Source organism: Tachysurus vachellii, chromosome 15, assembly GCF_030014155.1.
Source record: "Tachysurus vachellii isolate PV-2020 chromosome 15, HZAU_Pvac_v1, whole genome shotgun sequence".
Lineage (NCBI taxonomy): Eukaryota > Metazoa > Chordata > Actinopteri > Siluriformes > Bagridae > Tachysurus > Tachysurus vachellii.
This window is the reverse complement of record NC_083474.1, coordinates 9,595,483-9,618,096: the sequence shown is the minus strand read 5'-3', so window position 1 is coordinate 9,618,096 and position 22,614 is coordinate 9,595,483. Positions and strand designations below refer to the sequence as shown.

General features: G+C 38.8%; 2 protein-coding genes across 3 annotated transcripts; both read left to right on the top strand.

The window, feature by feature from the left end:
* The first annotated feature begins 1,680 nt into the window (after nucleotides 1-1,680).
* Nucleotides 1,681-12,273, top strand: zc3h4 (zinc finger CCCH-type containing 4). Of its 2 annotated transcripts, XM_060888972.1 has the most exons (15): nucleotides 1,681-2,009; nucleotides 4,556-4,802; nucleotides 4,890-4,997; nucleotides 5,291-5,537; nucleotides 5,667-5,815; nucleotides 5,916-6,009; nucleotides 6,111-6,247; nucleotides 6,743-6,844; nucleotides 7,009-7,120; nucleotides 7,325-7,434; nucleotides 7,522-7,588; nucleotides 7,739-7,943; nucleotides 8,033-8,352; nucleotides 8,518-8,760; nucleotides 9,552-12,273. In XM_060888972.1, the coding sequence occupies exons 1-15, from the start codon at nucleotides 1,930-1,932 to the stop codon at nucleotides 11,141-11,143; spliced, it is 3,813 nt and encodes a 1,270-aa protein (XP_060744955.1). In that variant the 5' UTR covers nucleotides 1,681-1,929; the 3' UTR covers nucleotides 11,144-12,273. The 2 variants fall into 2 exon arrangements, with proteins under 2 accessions (XP_060744955.1, XP_060744954.1); XM_060888971.1 differs by having other exon boundaries at nucleotides 7,522-7,943.
* Nucleotides 12,274-17,840: 5,567 nt separating this feature from the next.
* zgc:154093 (uncharacterized protein LOC777623 homolog) lies at nucleotides 17,841-21,102 on the top strand. Its single transcript, XM_060888668.1, has 2 exons — nucleotides 17,841-18,351; nucleotides 19,516-21,102. The coding sequence occupies exon 2, from the start codon at nucleotides 19,803-19,805 to the stop codon at nucleotides 20,613-20,615; it is 813 nt and encodes a 270-aa protein (XP_060744651.1). The 5' UTR covers nucleotides 17,841-18,351; nucleotides 19,516-19,802; the 3' UTR covers nucleotides 20,616-21,102.
* The last annotated feature ends 1,512 nt before the right edge of the window (nucleotides 21,103-22,614 follow it).

The window sequence follows — 22,614 nt, the reverse complement described above, 5'->3', positions numbered from 1 at the left end:
CCTATCTCCCATCGATTTTAAACGAGTTAAAGGAACAGTTAAAAGACCAGTTTCAGAAGAATGAAGATTGCAAGATGGAATATAAGGAATTAAAAGATCAGCCAAATATTGAGGAGCTAACCCGTGTAAGGCCTTGTAGGTAAGCATCAGAATCTTAAAATCAACCCTAAACCTAACGGGGAGCCAGTGCAAGGACTCCAAAACGGGAGTAATGTGATCTTTTAACTTTGTTCTAGTAAGTATTCTCGCCGCCGAATTTTGCACAACCTGTAATTTATTTAAGGTAGCTTTAGACACCCCAGCCAACAAGGCATTGCAGTAATCGATACGGGAAAACACAAAAGTGTTGATCAGTCTCTCAGCAACAGAAAATGACAGAATTGGACGTTAAGAATACTGATGCACAGGAGGTTATGTTTACTAGCTTAATAAAATAAGTGTTTAGTGCTTAATGTTGCATGCTTAACTATGCTTGACATTCAACTTTACAGCCATAGATCTCATTGAAAAGCTACTATGCAATGCTCAATAAAATGAACAAGTCTGCAACGGTCTCTTTCGCAGTCCTCAAAGACTATTCAGCAGAATCTTATGTAAAGGTTGTGTGTACAAATCCCAAATATTAACACTCAGTCCAGTTTGACTTTATAGCATAATTTTTTTGGAAGGGTTATCGTTTCTAATCCTACAATTTATTATCACCCAATGGAAGAAGGGTTCTCTGTTGAGGTGCTTCTTATGTTCCACATGTAATCTCAACAAAACCAACAAAACAGAGCGGGTTTTTCAAGCCTGTTTGGACCTCACCGACTGGAGTGTTTTTGAAGCCGCTGCCAATGATACAAATGATCTCACTGAGTCTGTAACTTCGTATATCAATCAGTTTGAGTATATATCAGTAAGTATATCTGCATCCCTACCAGAAGTCATCTAATGTTCAACATCGATAAGCCACGGTTTACAGAAAAACTCAGATGCCTTTGTCAGGCCAAAGAGGATGCCTACAGAAATTGAGATGAAACAATCTTATATTTATTTGTTACCACCTCCGTCCTAGTACGTCCTTGCATCTCATTCGATTCTGTTCCATACTATCCATCTATACAGTAGCACAACTGTAAGGAAGTGATAGTTCAGTGGTTAAGGCTTTGGGTTACTGATCAGAACTTGGTCGGGGTTCAAGCCCACAAGCTGCTGAGACATCAACGTTGGGTCCAGGGGCGCCGTACTATGGCTGACCCTGGGCTCTGACCCCAGGCTTATAATAACCTGGGATATGCGAAAACCTAAAGCATTTCACTGCATGTCTGTGTATGTGACAAATAAAATTTGAATTTAACTGTACATACGATGCATTTATTTTTCAATTTATGTTTACATTTTTATATTTTTTTAAATTTGCATTTACACATTACATTACACATACACAATGCATTAATTTGCATTCCTTTTTTTATCGTCTGTGTTGCTGTTGTCTGTGTGTGTGACACCAAAACAAATTCCTTAACTTGGCAATACATCTCCTTCTGATTCTGACTCGGATTAAAACATCCAGTAGATTTAAAAAAAAGCAGCACGTCCTCATTCCCCCTGTGCACTCGGCCCCGCCCCTCCTCAGTCATTACGTAGAAATTCGATCGCTGTCGTGTCGACGTCATATTCAGTGACTCCGCCCACCGCGCGTTCGAGAAGAACCGTCGCCATTTTGAGTGACTGAGTTTCATTTCACCTCGCAACTGTAAGGACGGAGAGAGACCTTCAGGAACGTTTCAGCATGTTTCTCTTTGAAACTGTTAATGGGAATTTAACTGCTATGAACTGAAACTCTTCCTAAAAACCAATCAACAAGTAGATCCAAGTCAAGTAACGCATAAGCCAGTTGAATCCTGAGTCGATTTTTTTGCACTGAACTCTAGTCCGTTAGAGGAAATGGCTGTGGAAAGCATGACTGTCCATCCAAACTCCCCAACAGCCAACCACGAACACAACAGCCTTCTCACTGACGAAAGGTCGAGTAATATCATATTTCTCTCCAACTCTTTATTTATCCTTTGCTTTTTAAGTACAAAAAGCATGGGTATTATTTTGCTTCTTTTTTCTTTCAAAAGGGATTAAAGTCGACTTTTTTTTTCTTTCTGGGACACGAGTACAGAGGTAAACGACCGCCATCTTGAAACGTTAACACGGCGCAAATCTGGAAGGTCGTGCATCCAAATCACCGACACGTTCTGTTTGTAAACAGAATGTGTGTATTTACAAATCCAGGCGTTTTTCCGACGCTCTTTTTTAAATCACCGAAGGACCAAAAAGTGGCCACAAAAACAAAGAACATCGATCACGTATTATTCCAGGCTCTTCCTTACAGTAAAAAAAAAAAGAAAACGGATCAGCGGCGAACTTAACTTAATCTCTTACTAGCTGCCGGTAGCGACGAATCTATATTGTATATTTTTTAACCTAATAAACAAACAGTTAACTACTGTCGCCGATACAACTAGCTAGGTGGACGTTAACGCAGGCTAGCATCTTGTAGCGAGGCCTTAAAGGAAGCTAATACGAGGTTAGCTAACATGCTAACACGCTAGGTTAGTGGCGCAGATGCTACGTTTGCTAACTTAACCCCCCCTTTTCCTAAATACATTATAGTTTTGTTTATTTAATATAAGTTACGCGTTAGCGAAATTCGTGTGGGTTTCACTGGACGTCAGGCAAACTTGATGTACACACAATAATATTCTGTCATTTAAGCGTCTCCTGTCGCTAGTGTATTAGCTTCGTTTAGCCGAATAGCAAACAAATTTTTTTAAACGTACCGGATGTCAATTTTATAAAGTGGTTTGTGTACAAAAGGCACAATTCAGTAAGCGTACTATAAAAGAAAAGGGAAAGAAAGAAAAAAAAAAACTAGTTAGATAACTTGCCGTTCAGTTATACTGTGTAGTATAGATTTACAACACTGACTTTTTCTTTATTAAATCGGATTAAACGTACTGTATTAAGATTTTATACATGTAAAAATGGCTCTTTGTGATCAACGAATAATGATTACAAAAAGGAATATTGATGAAACCAGGGTACGGCTGTTATTCATAAAGGGAATTACTTTTAATTCTGCCAGGATGAGCTTGTCCTTCTGAAAATTAATGCATTTTGACAAACGTTTTGAGTTCCTTCCCAATGTCTCAAAAGCATATCCAAGGTCCTAAACGTGATCTAAAACACCAGCTTCACTGTTTCCCAAACCCAGTGAGGTACACCTCATGCAGAATGTATCAGCCCCTTCCTAGCTGTCAAGAGTCCAAAAAAACTATAGCTTAATTTTCAATACTGATTCTTTTAGGTGAACAGTTTCAGGTCCCTGCAAAGTACAGGCTGTAAATTTAGGTGCCTCGAGTGGTTTCAGCAGTGTTTCTCTTTGGTTGGCTATCATACATGTATACCTTTTTATAACTGCATAACCTTGTAATATTAAGAAATGGCTCCCAGTTCTCTGTGTGGGTTGTATATGGCCTTTGGAATAGGGTGACCTGATTTCTCAGCTGTCTTGTCAGTCACTTTGTGGTCATATAAGCTAGTTGTGCTCATACTAGTTGTGCTAAGGATACGATGAGAGAGATTTTTTGCATTATGTGATGTTAAAATGGCCAGAAAGAATGTAGTTGTTTTATTTTTGCTAACATGACTTTGGAAACTTGACAAATTAAGCAGTTTAGAGTATTTCCTTTACACACTAGTGTGAAGGAAGATAAGGGTCATGTGACCATGAAAATGGAGTTCAGCTCGTGACCTGACAGCTGAGCAGTAGGCCTTCACTCCTATAGTCAAATCAAATTTTATTTGTCACATACATACAGGGTACAACATGCAGTGAAATGCTTTATAGTAGGTGGACACAGAGTCCACTTCATAGTCAATGTTGTGCAATTATCCAACAGATCTGATTCTCCTATTCGTAGTACCCTGTGGGTAAATGTCTACATTTGTGTTTGTAGTTGGCATTAAGCGGGTCTATTCCTATTTAACCCAGGTTTAAGGGACAGTGCCAGCAGTCTGATTCTGCATGTAGGTACACTGTAATAACATACATGAGGTTAGACCAAAAAAAACCACTTATTTGCACGCTTATCTTGACACAATGTTAGTAAAATAATTTTCCCCAATATCCAAAGTATGCATAAAGGAGTAACACACCACTGAGTTTCTCATTTTAAGTAATTCAGTAGACAGACAAGTATCTTGTTTAAAATAGTGCCCCCCCACTCCCTCCACCAGTACCCTGTCCCAGTCTGGTGCTAATATGATTTTTTTTTAGCAGATTGCTCTCCAGCTCTTTAGTAAATTGTGCAGTTTAGTTTTGTATATATGTACTTTAAAATCACTTTCACAAAACTATGACTTTACAAAATGTATCAAATGGATATTAAAACATGACAATGGACCATTGTGAAAAGTTTCAAAGCACTTTTTCTGTGTCCAGTCTATAAGGATTATATATTACTTTTGGAATTGCTTAGCCTTATTTGAGGCATTCATTCATCATTTTTGATCTTTGCAGACAAGAGGATGAAGAGCTGGAAGAGGGGGAGCTCGAGGATGATGGAGGTGATGTGGAAATGCCCCCCAGCACTGAGGGACAAGAGCCAGAGGAGAAGCCCGGACGTGTAAAGGAGCGGCACGGCAGTGAGTCGGATGAAGAGAAGGCCCACCGTCGCAAGAAAAAAAGGAAGAAAGAGAGAGAGAGAGACAGAGAGAGGGAGAAGGAAAAGCGGAGAGCCAGAAAGAGACGCAGATCAAAACACAAGGTGTGTGAGCGAGTGCATGAGAAAGATTATATATTTTTTGTTCAATGGTGTTTACGATTTTGACAGAGTTTCGTTTGTGTGGTTTAGCGCCATGCCTCATCTAGCGATGACCACTCGGACTACAGTGAGGAATCTGACTACAGTCCTAGTGGGAAAAGGAAGTATCGGGAATACAGCCCTCAGTACCCACCCCCAGTGAGTGTTATACTTTAATTTCCTGTTCGAATCACATTTCCTTTTGTAACGAAACACAGAATATCTGTGTGTATAATTTTGTACATGCAGACTAAAGTTACCTTTAAAATTATTTTTGGTATCAGTCTGTAAATAAAAAATACCACTATTATTAATTTTAATTAGAATAGCTTGATGATGCATAGCACACAGGCGTATGCATAAAAATTCTGTCCATCTTCTGAATTTTTTGGATGTTAAAAATTCAGTGACTTTGAACCGAACTTAACCTAAACATGTTATTTATGTTCCAGCCTCATGGAGGCTACGGTCCTGCACCTCCCTCTGGACATGGAGGACCCATGTCAAAGAAAGGGAGTTACATGAAAATGGACAAACAGGGATACGGTGGCTATGATGAGTATGATGATGATAACTATGAGGGTGAGGAAGATGAGGACATGGGTGATGATGACTTTGATGATTTCAACAAGGAGCTTACCAAGTACTGCAAGGCCAAAGAAGGTGGTGGAGTTGGTCCGGGCAGCCAGCGTGGTAGAGGTGCACATTAATGCTCCATTGGCAGAATACAGATGCATTGCTCACTTTTACAGAAGGCATAAGAAAGATTTACTCCATCATATGTTGGTTTTATGTAATGTTAACATTGTCATAACCTCATTTGTGCAGGTCTTAAAGGCAGAATGAAAAACCAGAGAGGCCGAGGCAGAGGAGGAATGAGGGGCCGTGTGGGTAGAGGTGGAATGCGAGGTAGAGGACGAGGCAAAATGGGAGGCGAGACTGATGAGGGGGATGGCATGTATGGAGATGAGATGGAGGTTTGTTCTGACTTTCAAATGATCTGATTATTTGGTGTTAGGTTTCAGTAATTGGTCCCAAATTCCCAAATTGTTCCCAAGTAATTGTTTCCATTCACAGTATGGTGATGATGACTATGACATGGGCGATGATTATGATGATGATTTCACAAAAGAATTGATCCAGTACAGAAAATGCAAAGACAGGGGGCGTGGTGAGTTTAAAACATCACCCTATTTAATAGATTTTATGTTGTTTTTGAATCTTATGTTAGAGTAAGAAAATCATATTGCTTGCTGAATACTTTATTTTTAGGTGGCAAAGGTGGCCGAGGTCGAGGACGAGGGAAGGGGGCCAGAGGCATGAACCGTGGCAGGGGAAGAAATCGTGGGAGGGGGCGTGGAGGAGATCCGTGCCATGATGATGACAACAGTGGAGAAATGGACATGGGGGTAAAAAAATAAAATCAACACAGATCCACAAAGCAGAGTTTATTAAAAATGCTTTTTACACTTTTCACCACTTGTAATGGTGCACACACATACATACACACAGTCTGGCAAGTAAGTCCAATTTCTTGTGTGAAACATACAACACTATTATTTGTAGGGTATCTCATCTTTGTCTTATTATCTAATTTTACTCCTTTATTACGAAAAAAATGGCAACAATGTTTGCTAAAAGTGCACAGTATTTTGAGTCATGGAAAATACTACATACTTTTATGTCCCTGAATACTCTGACTAATCCACAGTCAGGGGTGTTGGGTGTGAATTAGCACAACATTTGTATATGAGATAACAGATTAAACATTATATCTAATTTGAAGACCATATTTCTATCTAAATAAATTGTATGTGAAAATATATTTTATCAGTAAATTTGGATGTGTTAATAATTCTCTTCATAATAGCTGCAAAGAGTGAAAAGAACTGTGTATTCTGTAGGATGGATCCGGTGTCCAAAGGAAGCATGAGCAGGAGAAGCATGGGCAGGATAAGAAGGGCAAGGCTATTTGCAAGTACTACATTGAAGGTCGCTGTACTTGGGTAAGAACACTTAGTAGACTGAAATATTTGGTTTATTGTAGAGATTTTATATAAATCTTGCATAAATAATTAAATATATATAAACATATTTACAAACTTTAAATATGCTTGTCTTCAATGGTGAAAGTTACTACTGTCTTTATTCTTTAATATATGCTTATTAGGGGGACCACTGCAACTTCAGTCATGACATTGAGTTGCCAAAGAAGAAAGAACTCTGCAAGTTCTATATCACTGGCTTCTGTGCACGGGCTGAAAATTGTCCTTACATGCATGATATCCTTAACAGATATTAAGTAAATGACTAGCAGTTGATAATAGACTAATAATAGACTAATAGGCATTGTCTCTTTGAAAAAGAAAGCAGATAATTACAATTTTGTGATGTGAATTGCATCCTCAACTCTTATAGTAAATTACTATACTGTTTAATATGACAATATAAAATTTGGTCCAGATCATTCCTTAACTCAGAAGCACGAGACTTCCCCTGCAAGCTGTTCCATACCACAGGCAACTGTGTAAATGGAGATAACTGTATGTTCTCTCATGAGCCTCTATCAGAAGATACAAAGGAACTGCTAGATAAGGTGAGCATGTCTATTGTTGATAGAGAAAAATATTTTTTATTGTCCCATCATATTCCTTCTCAAACAGTAAGGTTTCTATTATTTCAGATGTTGGCTGAGGATGCTGAAGCCGGTGCTGAGGATGAAAAGGAAGTGGAGGAGCTGAAGAAACAAGGTATCAATCCCCTCCCCAAACCCCCGCCTGGTGTGGGACTTCTACCCACACCCCCAAGGCCTGGTCCAACAGATTCCACAGCTCCTGTAAACTTTGGGGCAGCAGGGCCACAGCAGGGCAGTATACCTACTAATGGTACCTCATGCCCAGGCACTGCACCAGTACCAGGCCATGAAGGACCTCCTCCCCCTTGCCCCGAAGGAGGATCTTTCCAGGGATCACCAAGCCATGGTCCGTCTCCACCAGCCATTGGTCCACCACCTCCTTGTGGGGGTAACTCCGGAAAGAAGATCCCCTCCTTGTTTGAGATTGTTGTGAAACCCACTGGACAACTAGCGCAAAAACTAGGCGTCAGGTTGCACCTTCTTTTACTTGCATTTTTCCCCCATAAGAGCTATAAATTATTACATATAAATGCTTATCATCTTTTGTATCTCTTTTTAGAGGTCCAGCACCTGGCAATGCTGTTACAGGTGCTGCAGGAGCTCAAGGCCCACCTCCATGTCCTCCAGTTGGGCCTCCACCTCGTTTCCCTGGTGGACCACCGCCTGGTCACATGGCACCAAATGGGCCTCATGACCTGCCACGCATGGGCCCACCAAACATGAACCAACCCCCCCCAGGAATGATGCAAAACTTTGGTCCTGGAGAAGGACCTCCAAACCAGGCCATGATGCCACCTGGAGGTGGTTCTGCTCGCAATTTTTATGACAATTTCTACCAGCAGCAGCAAGGCATAGGACAAGAAGGAGGAGGTGGAGAGGGTAAGCAATTTTTTCTTCTTTAAATCTGAGCGATATGAGCCAAAGGACAAATATGAATGATACAATGTTTAATTGTGGAAATTAGAAGATTCTCTTATTGCGGATAGGAGTTTGCAACTTGGGGTTTTCAGTATTATAATGGTTACTTTTTGTTTCCTGGTATAGATGATGGCTACATGGCTGGTGGAAACTTTGAGCAGTCCTTTGAGCAGTCCTCTGGAAATCAGAATTCTGGTAATATGGAGGGCTCATCCAACGGAGGCCCAACTAATCAGTCTGGAATAACAGTGCCAGACTTTTTGCCTCCAGCACAGCGTGTGCTGTTTATGAGGATCCAACAGAAGCAGCAGGAAGAAGAGGAGAGGGCCAGGAGGCTAGCTGAGGGAGCACCTGAGCGGGACAATGAAGGTACAACTACGCATTCTTCTGCCATACTTGGTGCATATCTTTATAAAAGATTTTATATAGTGTATCACAGTAGTTATTTGAACACAGACAGATTAAAGTAATTCAAACAAGCACAACAGTGTCCTGGCTTGTACAAGTTGGAAGTATGTGATTAAATACAGATTATGCTATTTTTATTTACTTTAAAGGTTTTTGCTTCTGTAGCTCTGCTCAGCTGAAATATAGCTATAGAGTTGCATAGACCTGAGTTGCATTCTGAGTGAATAGTGTTACTGGTTTTCAGGTTTCTGTTAAATGTATTAATTCTTGTTTTTTATAAATTGTTTTTTTATGTTTAATATGTAGGACAGATTACACACATTATATTAAAGCAGAAGTTTCAAAAAGTGCTTTATCAGAATTATTCCCACCGGTGACTGTATATTTGTTGAACCAAGCTTACCAGCTTATATATCATTCAGTGCCCGATATTAAAACCATTGTCCTTTTGTTGGGGGTGGCTGAGCAGGAGTGATGGTTCTGGGAAGGAAATATCTCAAGGCCACTGTTCTCTGCATGGCCTTAACCATTGCCTCTAAATACTGTAAACATCTTTTGGGTTTCACTAGTCTCATTGAACGCTGTTCTATCACTAGATGGCAGTGTTGGCCATTGATATTATTTGAACGTAGTTTATGTAGAAATAGGGCAAACAACAAACAGGCTCTAGTACAAATGCTAGTGTCTAGCAAGTTACATGCTAAAACTCAAACAATATTTTTTCTCTGTACATGCTTTTCTCTGTCTTTTAGGAGATTCAGCAAATTGGTATTCTAGTGAAGATGAAGACGGCGGTGGGAGTGTCACATCAATCCTGAAAACCTTACGGCAGCAAAGCCAAGCCCAAGGGCCCTCGAAACCGGAAAGTGCTCCCAGCGACCCCCGACTACAGAAGGCTCAGCCTGGCCCAGTGACCAGTAGACCAGCTGACCCCAGGCTGGCCCGAGACCCTCGCTTATCACGTAATGCAGATTCCTCCCAGGTTTCAGAGACTAACCTCTCCTCTCCGCCATCATCCTCTGCTCCAACAGACCCACGACTTGCACGTCAGGCTGCTACATCCAAACCAGAGCCCCCACTAGTGTATAAACCACCACCCCTTGCACCTGCTTCTACTGAGGAAGAGGAGGGAGAGAGAATGCTGAGGGACAAGCCTGTCCCAATACCATTAGATCCCTTAATGGGCATGGCTTTACGTGACCCCCGCTTACAGCTCCAGCAGTTTAGCCATATCAAGAAAGACTTGGTGCTGATCAAGCCTTCTTTTTCAAAGACTGTGCTTTGGAGTCCTGAAGACCTAATTCCTATTCCCATTCCCAAACAAGACTTTCTCCCACTGCCCCCAGGTATCCCACCTGTAGCAACTATAGATCCACGAGTCTCTCGTGCCCAGCAGCAGCTCCATACATCTATTTCAACGCCTTTGCCGTCCTCAGCACCCCCTGCTGAGCCGCCCAGCCAATCCTCTTCCTCCCTACCAGACTTTGAGCTGCTCTCTCGTATACTTAAGACTGTTAATGCCTCTTCTTCCAGTCCTTCACAAACTTCCTCATCTTCGGTTCCTCCTGCACCCGTCCCAGCTGAAAAGCCAATTGACCCTCGCATGGTCCGCAAGGTCGCAGATCCTCGGCTTCAACTGCAGAAAACTGCTCTTAAGCAGCCCACGGAACCTACAGCCTCACAAACCTCTGCATCTTCTGGATCTCCTGCTTCAGCCTCGCCCACACACACTATTGCGCCCTATGACCCACGTCTATTCTCAGTGGGTGGAACAGGGCGAGGGGGTTCAGGGGGTACTGCAGGGTCTGGCAGCAGTGTTCTCAGTAGCATTAGTCTGTATGACCCACGCACACAGAGTTCAGATAAACCAGAAAATACAGAGGTCACCACCACAACAACTGAGACAAAGGCTACGGACAGCATGGCCTCTACCACAAAGCCAAAGTCTAAGGAGCCGCTGTTTGTCCGAAAATCAGCCCTGGACCAGCCAGAACCAGAGAAAAACAGCAGTGAGCAAACCACTGACCGTTACAACAGCTATAATAGACCTCGGCCCAAGCCTTCACCCTCACCCAACGCAGGTGTAGGAGGAGCGCCCACAACAGGAGGTTCCTCTCAGAATCCACTGGGCACTGCTGGAGGTACAGAACCACCAGCGGGAGTCCACAACCTTCCTGTCTCCACTCTTTTCAGCATGGTAAAGCAAGCTAGCAAGCCCAGCGGCACAGGTAGTCCATTTGGTGGCAACAGCCCAGCACAACCAGACACTGCTGAACAGGACAATGGTTCCTTAAAGGATGTTTTCAAAGGTTTCGACCCTACTGCCTCCCCATTCTGTCAGTGAACCTCAATTTGAGGCTCTGACACTAAGCCAGCATAGGGCACCGTAATACCACATTCTCAGTATTCACAGGAATATAGGCTGGGGATATGGTTGGGAGGGAATACATCAAGGATTTATGGTAAAGGACATTTTAAAAAAAAATCTATATAAATGTCTATTTTAAAACCAAATGGAATAAATATTTAAAATGCATTCATTTTAAAACCTTCTCAGAGTGTAAGAGTAACTTTTGGGTTTTGAACAGACATTTTCTTTAGTAGTACTCTGTGCTATAAAGGTATTTAGGATGACCCATACGACCATACACTATTGTGAACTGCCTGTCCCTTCTGCCAGCCCCTTCTCATCAAGCAGGGTAGATTTCCAGATCTTACCTTTGAGAACAAAGGTGTGACATGTCAGTAGATCAAGCACTATATAAAATCCCCTTTACTTCATGACCAGTGTGTGTGACTGCACTGTCACACCAAAGCTTTAACAGCAGCCGGTCACTTGTCAGTGCTTAAAATTCTTTTAAAACTCTTTTAGCGCTCTCCTTGTCCACACTCAGTTTTGTTCAGTTTTGTCTTATCAGTTTTTTTTTTTTATATTTGTTTATGGACACCTTACTTCTGCTTGGGACTATGAATCTCTCTTTCTGAGTAACAAGACTGTAAACTGAAACCAACATTTGTTAATAGTGTTTGTGAAATTGTTTTAATTTATTTTTTATACTATGAGAAATTGTTTTTCATGTGACAGTAGAATATAATCATTATATATACACTGCATATAGTACATTTACACACACACATATATGTATATATGTATGTGTTTATATATACATTTTCCCACCTGTATTGTAAATGGACTTGTGATGTGCAACAGCTAGTGCACACAAACAATTAAGTAATGCTTTTTTCTCTCAGAAAAAAGAACCCTGTTCTTTCAATCTTACCTTGAAACACAATTTTTTTACAAGGACTGTTTAAAAGAATCAACCTTTCTGTGTTTTGTTTGGGCTTTCCCTTGCAAAGGTCTTTGTATAGTGATAAATGTCCATATTTGACAACAGGTAACATTTTGTATCATTCAGTGTAGGTAAGGTGTGAAATATTTAATAAAGGAAATACAAGCTACAACATGATAAAGCCTCAGGAATTGGAAAAATGTGTTTATACACAAAGCGTTGTTCAATTTTAAAATCTAATGGGTTTGAAGGTGTTGATTCATTTTCTCTAACAGAATGTCTTGGACAATAGCGCCAGCAATTCTTCACAAGCTCTTTTATGGCATACAATTTTACATAATCTATATAATATTTATATGATATTATACTTACACTATAGTTACTTCCCAACGGAAAAGGGTTTTCTGCCACTGGAAAGTCATAAGATGGAAGGTTTTGTGCTTTCTGGCTGTGATTTTTGTATCATTAACGTAAAGAGAAAAAAGACTTGAGAGAATAAAGGCTTATAGCTGCTATAACATGTAAGTTATAACAGGATCCGTCATGGTTCACAGATGTTACACAACCTTAAACAAAATTTAAAAAAAAGTTTAAAATGTATAATATCCTGTTCATTACTAAATTAAAACTGGTGACAATCCTATGTGGTATCAGATAAATAAAAGACCTCAGAATGTGCTGCTGTTAGAAAATAGTCACATTTGATTCTTATAACATGCCACCCCACTCTTACACCATTGTTGTTCATTTCCAATTATAGCACGCCATGTTGTGTTCATTTCTTTCTTGGTCTACGAACAATTGAGAAATTGTTCCATGGCTATAAATCAGAAGAAAGCTTTCAGATATTCTCTCTAATGGATACAAGTCATTTCCCCTATTTCTGGTCTGGTACATGACCCAAAAAATCATTGAAAACTCATTGCATTTACAAAATTATAAATCTGCGTTTATAATAAATGATTCATCTAAGATGTTCTCCAACAAATCACACAGATGTCTTAAAACAAAGCACTTTGTTTTACATTTGGCCTAAAACATTTCCCCACCCATACCGGAGTTTGACGAGGGAGCAGTACATTTCAGCAGCAGGAACTTGTGTGCAGCTTAGTAGCATCTAAATTTAGTAAGCGGTCTACAATCTTATAAATTTGCTTAAGGTTTATTTTCATATTTTTGATTCCTGTTATTTAAGCTTTAACTGTGTAGCTGCACTACATGTCAGATCCCAGTATCCCTGAGCCTTTACAAGACTTTGGCGTTTATATTTGCCTATAATCCTCTTAAACAAAATTAAATATAGCATTCCTGATCTTCTTACAGCTGAAATGGGCCATTCAGTAGTGTGACTTATACAAGAAGTGCTTGAAAAATTAACTACAGTTTATAGACTGTAGTAACTGATCAGTATGTATTAAGTGCTGTTATTCTTTATCTAATGAGAAAATGTCCCATGGTTTATCAGTTTTTGTATTGAGTAGTAAAAAAAAAAAATAAGGTCTCATCCATGCTACTTGATGTTGGAATCAAAACCTGCAGCAAAACCCATTTAGTTCTGTTTTTAAAATGTTTTAAGAATATGCAGCTTGTTTAGACACACTGCATGCTGATATTGAAGAATGAGACACTCTGGTGCATATGACGTCACAAAATCCAAATATTTACAGCATGTACGCAGTGTGAACTTGTGTACATATGGTCTTCATCATCTGCAGTGTGGATTAGAAAGAAGAACCTGTGATTTTGACAAAAGGCAAACACAGCTGACTTTGTTTTCAACTTCTGAGACCTTATTGCAGTTTTACCAAACTGTTATCGTAAAGATATGTTGAGTTTTTTTGAAGGCTTTATCTGGACCAGGTCCCATAATTTCAAGGATGTACTGTATCTCCCCCTACTTTTAGCTCTAGTCACAATGTTTTTGTGTCCCTTGTGTCCCGCAAAAAGTCTTTTAATGTCCTGTCTGAAATTCCCATGCTATCTTGACTCCAACTTTTCCACAGACCTCCCCATCCTATTTCCTGAGGAATTCTCTTTGAGGAATTCCACCCCATGCACACTTTCTCCTATCTGGGATGACTCCATTCTGAAGCAGGCACTGAAGCGCAGACTCTGTGTCTGTCCAGCAGACTAAAAAACAACTGTGGCTTCCTTCAGTGGGAAAATTCAGGCCTTTCTTTCCACTCACAAGCTGTTCTTTTCCCTATGTGGATAAAAACTGACGTGAATAAACAGATCAAAATTGTTCAAAATAGCCGTTACGTAATGTAATGTTATGGTTGTGGGTCTGTAAAATGTGTGCAATGCAAAAAAGTTTTACTTTAAAGTTAGATTTTGGGTTTTCCCTATCTCTTACCATATTGTCCGTCTCTTGCATTTTGTGTTTTTAAATGGATTTGTGTGAAGTCTCTGCTCATCTGGGAGTTTTTAGTGTTAAATGGGCCATGTACTTTGTTTGCTTCTCTGTCCACTGAGCTGTGGCTCTTCCCAGGTTCTCTATCATTATGCCACAGCTGTGGTACTTGACCAACAACTTGACCTAGTTCTTATCTATCCAATAATACACAAAATTAATTAAGGAACTGTACTTAGAATATAATATTACCTCTCCATTTTCATGTAGCTCTATTTTTGTGTATGTTTTGTATTGTACCCGTATCCGGTGTGTACGGGGTGAGTGCATACAGGGCACAGAGAGGAAATGTGCAGGATGGACTAGCAAGAAAAATAGACAAATTCCCAGAAGTACATGCTTTTGAAACAGCTGGCTATTTTACGCGCCAAAAGTTTACCCTTGTCTATCACATTTAACTTTTCTCCACACACAGCGCTGCTGTATTCTTAATACTCTCCCTATCTTAAACTGCCATTCCAATATTGTCATACACAAATACATTTATCATTTATGGTGTAGAAAAGCATACTAATTCCTATTACAATATATTAATTATTCAATCCTCCTCACAAGCTCCTTTTTATCATGTGAATAGTTAGTGGAGGATTTCAGTAGAGACATACAGTAGATGCATGGGAACACAATGAGGGTAAATAGTGAGACCTAAAACAAAAAGTTACTTCTTTTATTTTCCATATCTGGCCAGCATGTCATCTTCCCAGCATGAAGCATGTAGGGAGCTCTGCAAAAACAGCACCCCAAGCTTAATGCAGACCACATGGTCGCATCACATACATTACATTTATGTTATTCATTTTGGTGAGGTCATTCTCACTGGGTAGAGTCAGTTGTCATGCATATTTTCTGCAATTGTGCATTCTGTGATCAGTGCACATTCACACAGGCACATTTACAATGGAGTTACAGCATGAGGAGTTCTACAGGGAGGGGTGTTGTCTTAGAAGTGAATGATGGTCTGTACAATGCACTGGCTCATTGCGTCATGTCAGAACCCACGCTAGGAGTTTTGACTCTAAACTCTGACCTACACATTCTCTCAGAGGAAGTGGACAGCCTCAGTATGGCTTACTCATGTTCTGCAACTTAGTACTGTTTTATACAGGGGCATTTTTTTCTGTTGGGTATGAACCTATACAGGCCATTTTTTTACTTTTGTTGTTTTTCTTATATAAGAAAAGTTTTTCTTTATGCTTATATAATATATACTTTTATTTATTATATAAATAGTAAACAATTAATTGAAAACTATAAATCTTTATAGTTTTATACTTCATAGACTACAAAATGCATAAAAATGGATTGAAGAAAATAGATAATATTTAAACTTGCTGCAACGAAATAAAGTTGAAACTTTACCAGTACTGCAGATTGCTTTACGTGTCTTTTGATTTGGTAAATCACTACAACTAAAACTGTGGTATTATGTTTTAATGAGCTAAATATCAATTAATGTAATATTAGAGATTTTTTCAATTCAGTTTATTTGTATAGCACTTTTAACAATTTCCTATTGTCTCAAAGCAGCTTTACAGAAGTATGGAAACAGAAGAGAGAGAAAAAGTAATAAATTTATAATAAAAATAACAATAAGAAAAAATAAATGAATATATACAAATGAAGTTTAAAATTAATTTAAAAAAAATTAACTTAAAATTTTGGGGGGGGCACGGTGGCTTAGTGGTTAGCACGTTTGCCTCACACCTCCAGGGTTGGGGGTTCGATTCCCACCTCCGCCTTGTGTGTGTGGAGTTTGCATGTTCTCCCCGTGCCTCGGGGGTTTCCTCCGGGTACTCCGGTTTCCTCCCCCGTTTCAAAGACATGCATGGTAGGTTGATTGGTATCTCTGGAAAATTGTCCGTAGTGTGTGAGTGCGTGAGTGAATGAGAGTGTGTGTGTGTGCGCCCTGTGATGGGTTGGCACTCCATCCAGGGTGTATCCTGCCTTGATGCCCGATGACGGCTGAGATAGGCACAGGCTCCCCGTGACCCGAGGTAGTTCGGATAAGCGGTAGAAAATGAGTGAGTGAGTGAGAACTTAAAATTTAAAATACTTTATATCTATGCCTATCCCTAATGAGCAAGCCAGAAGCGACGGCGGAAGGAAAAACTCCCTGAGATGATATGAGGATATATATATTATATGAGTAGATATCCTCTTCTAGGACTGCCTTCTCTATTTTAGGCCACTGTAAATAATGTTGAATAATCTGATTTTATCAAAATGTGTTAGACTAACAGTAAATACACAAAACATGGCAACATGGGAAATATTAAAATGTTATAATATTAAAATGATTTAATGTGTAAAGGTATGGAAACGTCTCAAGTTTGTAATTCTATTACAATTTGTAGCCTGACTGAATAGGATCTTTTTTAAAATATATCTTTGATTATGCTCATGAATACATACACACTGCATATTTAGAGTAATCATACAATGTCATTATGTGTGAAAATCTGAAGTGGATATAGAATTAAAGTATACTTCATTACAAAAACAAAAGTGCTCATCAATATCAGGCTCGGTCAAGGGGGTCAGACAAGTCAAATAATATATTAATAAATAGACAGCTTGTCTAATTTTTGTTCATTTTGTCATATAATGAGGCCAAAATTGCAAAAGTCAGTTATAATTCAAGTGTGCTAATAATTATAGATGTTATAGAACTGCTAATAGCCATAGCTTACATTTATTTGATTTACATTTATTTATATGTACTAGACTTCCTTAGCAATTGTATAATGAGCCTAACGATTCATCAGATAAGCTTTTATAACAACCCATTAAAACAAAAAAAAACAAGCATGCCCTTGACCTCTGCAATAGCTAATAAGTCTGAAAAGAGAAGGAACTGCCATGGTTGTTAATTTTCACAGGAGACAGCATTTTAAGATGTACACAAGCACTTCAAGTACACTCAGTTTGTCCCAGAATCTTTCTTGGCTCCAGTTTTCCTGTGTAGTGATGAATTTCCATTTCCCGACAGAATCAACCTCCCCCACTGTGATTGGCCGACTGACGAGTATGACGCTCTCTCTCTCTCTCTCTCTCTCTCTCTCTCTCTCTCTCTCTCTCTCTCTCTCTCTCTCTCTCTTTCAGGCTTCAGCTTTTCCTCAGTTTAAGTTGCATCACAGTTAAGAGGTTTACTGCTGAGGAGTGAGGAGCATGTAGTGGTCCAACAAGCGAAAAGGCAAGTACTAATATATTTTAACATAACTTAATGTTTATCTTGATGGCATAATATTCTAAGTGTAATACAAAATGTAATAGTTGTTTAATGCTGAAAGACAAAAATAAGAGACATTATTTTGAATTACTGTAAATCATAAACATGTAGAGTTATACATAATGTAGTCTATAAATGATATATACAGTGAATTTTGTCTGTTAGAACATTTAGAATATCTGTAGTTTTTTTTTTTAAATAGGCTTGTCTGGTTCTCCTTTTTATTTATAAAACTCATTTTATTTTCAAATTATAAATATTGTACAACTGTGTCACGCTTATGTTGTTATCATTTAATATATTATTTAATTTCTTTTTTATTTAACTTACTGTTTAAGCATTTCTAACCTCAGAAATAAACAGCAGATATATGTTGGTTTAAAATCTAGCTTAGCTTGTCAAGGAAAAAAACATTTTTAAATATTGCATACTTCTATAATTTCTAGTTCACACTCACAAGTTGGATATCTCTGTGGTTGGATTAATCCAGGCACAGTATATGGGATAATGGGACTGGGTGTGGATTTGTAGGACTAAACGATGGCACCAAGTGGTTAAATCTGGAAATCCAGGAACTGGAATCTCAAATAGTGTGGACTGAACACAAACACAATGAGGTGTGTTGCTGTAACAGGGAAAAATTCACCCAAGAGTTACATGTTATAGTGTACTTGAATAAATGTTATGTTTTATTTTTATCTCAATTATTTCATCACCATACAGCCTACGTAACTTTGTGAATTTATTTTTCCACATTGTTTTTATCTTTCCATGCTTTTCATACACACATAATGTATATATATGTATATGTATGTATATATGTATAGCTGTCTCTTGGATATTTTTGCAGTGTGGTGTCACATGTGCGTAAACCACACTCAGAGGCTGTAAACACTTGGATGGAGAAAACATATGGCCTGCAAGGAGAAACAAGACGATAAAAAAGGAACTGTGGTTTTGAAGATTTTAACACAAGTTATGCCAGAGATAATAGAATTATAAGAAAACATCTAAGTTTACAAGCTTTCGGGTGTGTCTGGCCTTTTTGGTGACCACATATTTGCCTCCTTTTTTGCTTGAGCAGACAGCTTTTCTCCAGAGACAAATGAGGTGCTGGTTAAAAACACTGCAGTGGCAATTTGTCAGTCTGGTTATTATGAGCGTCTTCCTCATATATTTCAATCAGCTGTTCTCTGTGGACTGTTTTAAACTTATACTCAAAATATGCATACTTCAGTACAGTAGGAACAGTAAACATACCGTATAAGAAATAAGAATAATAATGCAAATTATGCTGTCAGTGGCATGATGGTTTTAGCATGTTTAGTGTTTAGAAATATAAATTGTTAGACAAAGGCCAGTAACAGAAAACTTAAAAGCTCATCACTTTTGCAAGGAAGTCTTGCCTGTATGTACAGTATATGTAGGAAGAACTTTGACAATATGGGTCTGATAACTGAGCATGGGAAGAATGCTTATAAAAGCATTTTAGGTGATTTCTGAAGTTCTAATTTCCCAAATTACAGGGGTTGTATGCAAACTGGTATTTGCAAGTTTCTTCATTTTAGTATTCTGTTTACATTTTTTCCTGACCCAGCTGTTAAGCTCAACCAATTTTCAAGGCATACTCATTTCAACCATAGAGCTGAAGGTAGCGTGGAAGATGAAAACTCAGTGTTCTTTATTGTAATTACATTTCTCATATCAAGCCCCATGTTGCACTAAAAGTTCTTTAACTTTTACTTCTGTTGGTGGTTGATCTATATTGTTCTTTTTTTCAGCAAGGCGAAAGAGTTCCAGATCTGTAGTATTCTTGAAACACAGATAGCCAGGAGATAACCAGGAGAAACCCAAAAGAACAAAACAAGACTTGGACATTTCAGTTTGTTTGCTTTGCTCTATCCACAAATGGTTCTAGATCCTGTGATGTTATAGATATTTAACTAAGACTCTTCCATCACTTGGTTTGGTAAAGGTGAGCCAACTATGAATTAGCCAATGCTAAAACCAGGAACAAACATTTCCTAGCTCCAGCTCAACAACAGCCATTGGAATTCTGGGAAACAGAATGCCAGCCAAGACACCTATGTATTTAAAGACACCCACACCAAAGAATGGCAAAAAGCTAAAATTGAGGGATGTTCTCTCTAGTGATATGATCAGCCCTCCTCTAGGGGACTTGCGCCATAGTGCCCATGTTGGACCAGAAGGGGAGGGTGATATGTTCGGCGATGTTGGATTCCTACAAGGCAAACTGGACATGTTACCTGCCTTAGCACATCACTCTTCAAACAGCATAAACAGACATGTTGATGACATGTTTGCAATACAAGGCCTACAGCGAAGGTATAACTCCCATCATAACCCAAATGACAGCTCCATTCTTAAAAGCACATTCTCAATGCCTGCCTTCATTGCTCCTGAGCAGCCACCTCCTAAACCTCCTCGACTACACTTAGAGGAAAGCTCCAATCAGCAAAAGAACCACCACAATCAGCAACAACACTCCATGTCTGTGTGTGCAGAAGGGGTTGGACACTATAGGGAACCCTACCGTGACTTCAACCTATCTCCCTCCATCCCCATTTTGAGACACCTGATGCCCTCTGCTGGTTCTTTCTCTGAGGCCTCCTCAGATGACTCCATGTCCGAGAGTTGTGTTCCACCAGACCCTAAACGTGGCCTGAGCCTAGACTCTGATGCTGGCCTGAGCAACGAGGACCTGCGAAGTGAACACAGCGAGTCTCCTGCATTCTCTCCCAAAATGTCACGCTCAGAGTCTCTTGCTGGCCTTGACCTGGATCTGGGACCATCCATTCTGGATGATGTTCTTAGGATAATGGACCGTTACAAGAGTGTGAAAGATAGTTGTGAGATGTGAGCTGGCAAAGAAACTTTATGCATTGTAATGTGCATGACTTTGCTTAGACTTGTACTTCCCATGCTGGACACTGGAGTAACTATTTGTGACAGAATGACTACAAACTGATACCTGCATCTCTTACTATGTAAATGACCATCTGAAATGTAGATGCAGAATAGAAAAGAGGTTTTGTATACTGTTCATATTGTACAATTACAAAATTTACTCAATGTAAAAGAACTGTGACTATTTTGCTGCCTTACATTATAATTTATAGTATTCAAGGAAGAAATCCAGTCCAAAATTTACCAATTGCACATTAGTATGTGTCCATTATAAAATACTGACCTGTTTGTTACTTTTAATCAATATCTGTGATTGAAATCTTGATGCCCATAATTATAGATTTCCATTCTTCCATTTTCTTTGGCTGTTCTGTCACAAACACAGTTAATTATTGATGTGTATCATAATTTAACATGGTCATGAAAATAAAAGAATACTGAAACCAGTTCAACTATTTATTATTTCATAATCAAGTTGATATGCTTGTAAACAGTGGAACAAAAGAATATTACCTCAGGATCATGAATACAGGAACATTATACAAAGAAAAATGTAAAAAACCTGACAGTGTAATATGGTGTAAAACGGTGTAATACAAAATACAAACTAACTACAGGAGTATTCTATGGATTGTACAGAATTATATTAGCTGAAATATATCAAATGTGCTTAAAGTCATAGAACTGATAATATTATTCACTCATTGGATGTTGCACGGGTCAGTCTAAATTAAGACCAACATTTGACTCATCTATATATGACTCATTAGGCAGCATTATGTATGTGATCACTGTCCACTTTATAGGAACAAACTACACATTCATGCATCTAATCCTTCAATCATGTGGCAGCAGCACAATGCCTAAAACAAGCAGATACATGTCAAGAGATTCAGATGTTCACATCAAAGATCAGAATGGAGAAAATTGTGATCTCTGTGACTTTAACAACTATGGGTTTTGTATCAGATAGGCTGTTTTTAAGAATTTCATAAACTGCTGCTCTCCTGTGGATTTGTACACAGAACAGTATCCAGAATTTAAATCTGCAGGAAGAAACACGCCTCTCTCGCTGATGAGAGAAATCAGAGAAGAAAGACCAGACTGGTTTGAACTGACAGGAAGTCTTTAGTAACTCAAATAAGCAGTGTCATCTCTTTATTCATTATACAGAAATGCTTTTCTGATGGGCTACAACAAGTCAAGTCAAGTCAAGAAGCTTTTATAGTCATTTCAACTATATATAGTTGTTGCAGTACACAGTGAAATAAGACAACATTTCTCCAGGACGCTGGTGTCACATAAAACAAAGACAGAGCTAAGGACTTAGTATGTTAGTCCTAGATACATAAAGTGCATCTGTGCAACCTGGAGCAAATAGTGCAGGACAGGACAAACAAGACAGACAAGACAGTGCAGGACAAAAAACAGCAGAAAATCACACCTGTTTCCACACCAGTCAGCCAAAAACAAGTACCCGAGGCTATCATGGGCCCAAACGTACCCAAACTAGACAGTTAAAGACTGGAAAAAGACCTGGTGATTTTTTTTTTCTAATGTTCAACTGTCCAGTTTGTGTAAATCTGTCCTTTTCTTCATGTTCTTGGCTAACTGGTGTGTAACCTGATGTGATTTTCTGCTGTTGTAGACCATCTTCATGAGTATAAAGAGTTATTATGTAAGTACTATAAATTCAGACCAAATACTATTCTCATCATGGTCATTAATTAATAAACTTAATTGATTGATCGATTAATTAAGTAATTAATTGTTTATTCGTTAATTATTAATTATATATCCATATGCTTAAAATACTTTAACAAAAAAAAAGAAAAAGAAAAAAAAGAAAAAGAAATAAAATCTCTAACTTTGTGGTTTTATACAATTATTTTGCAATATATTTATATAATCAGTATATAATTTTGCAATAAATTTATATGATCAGTGATATA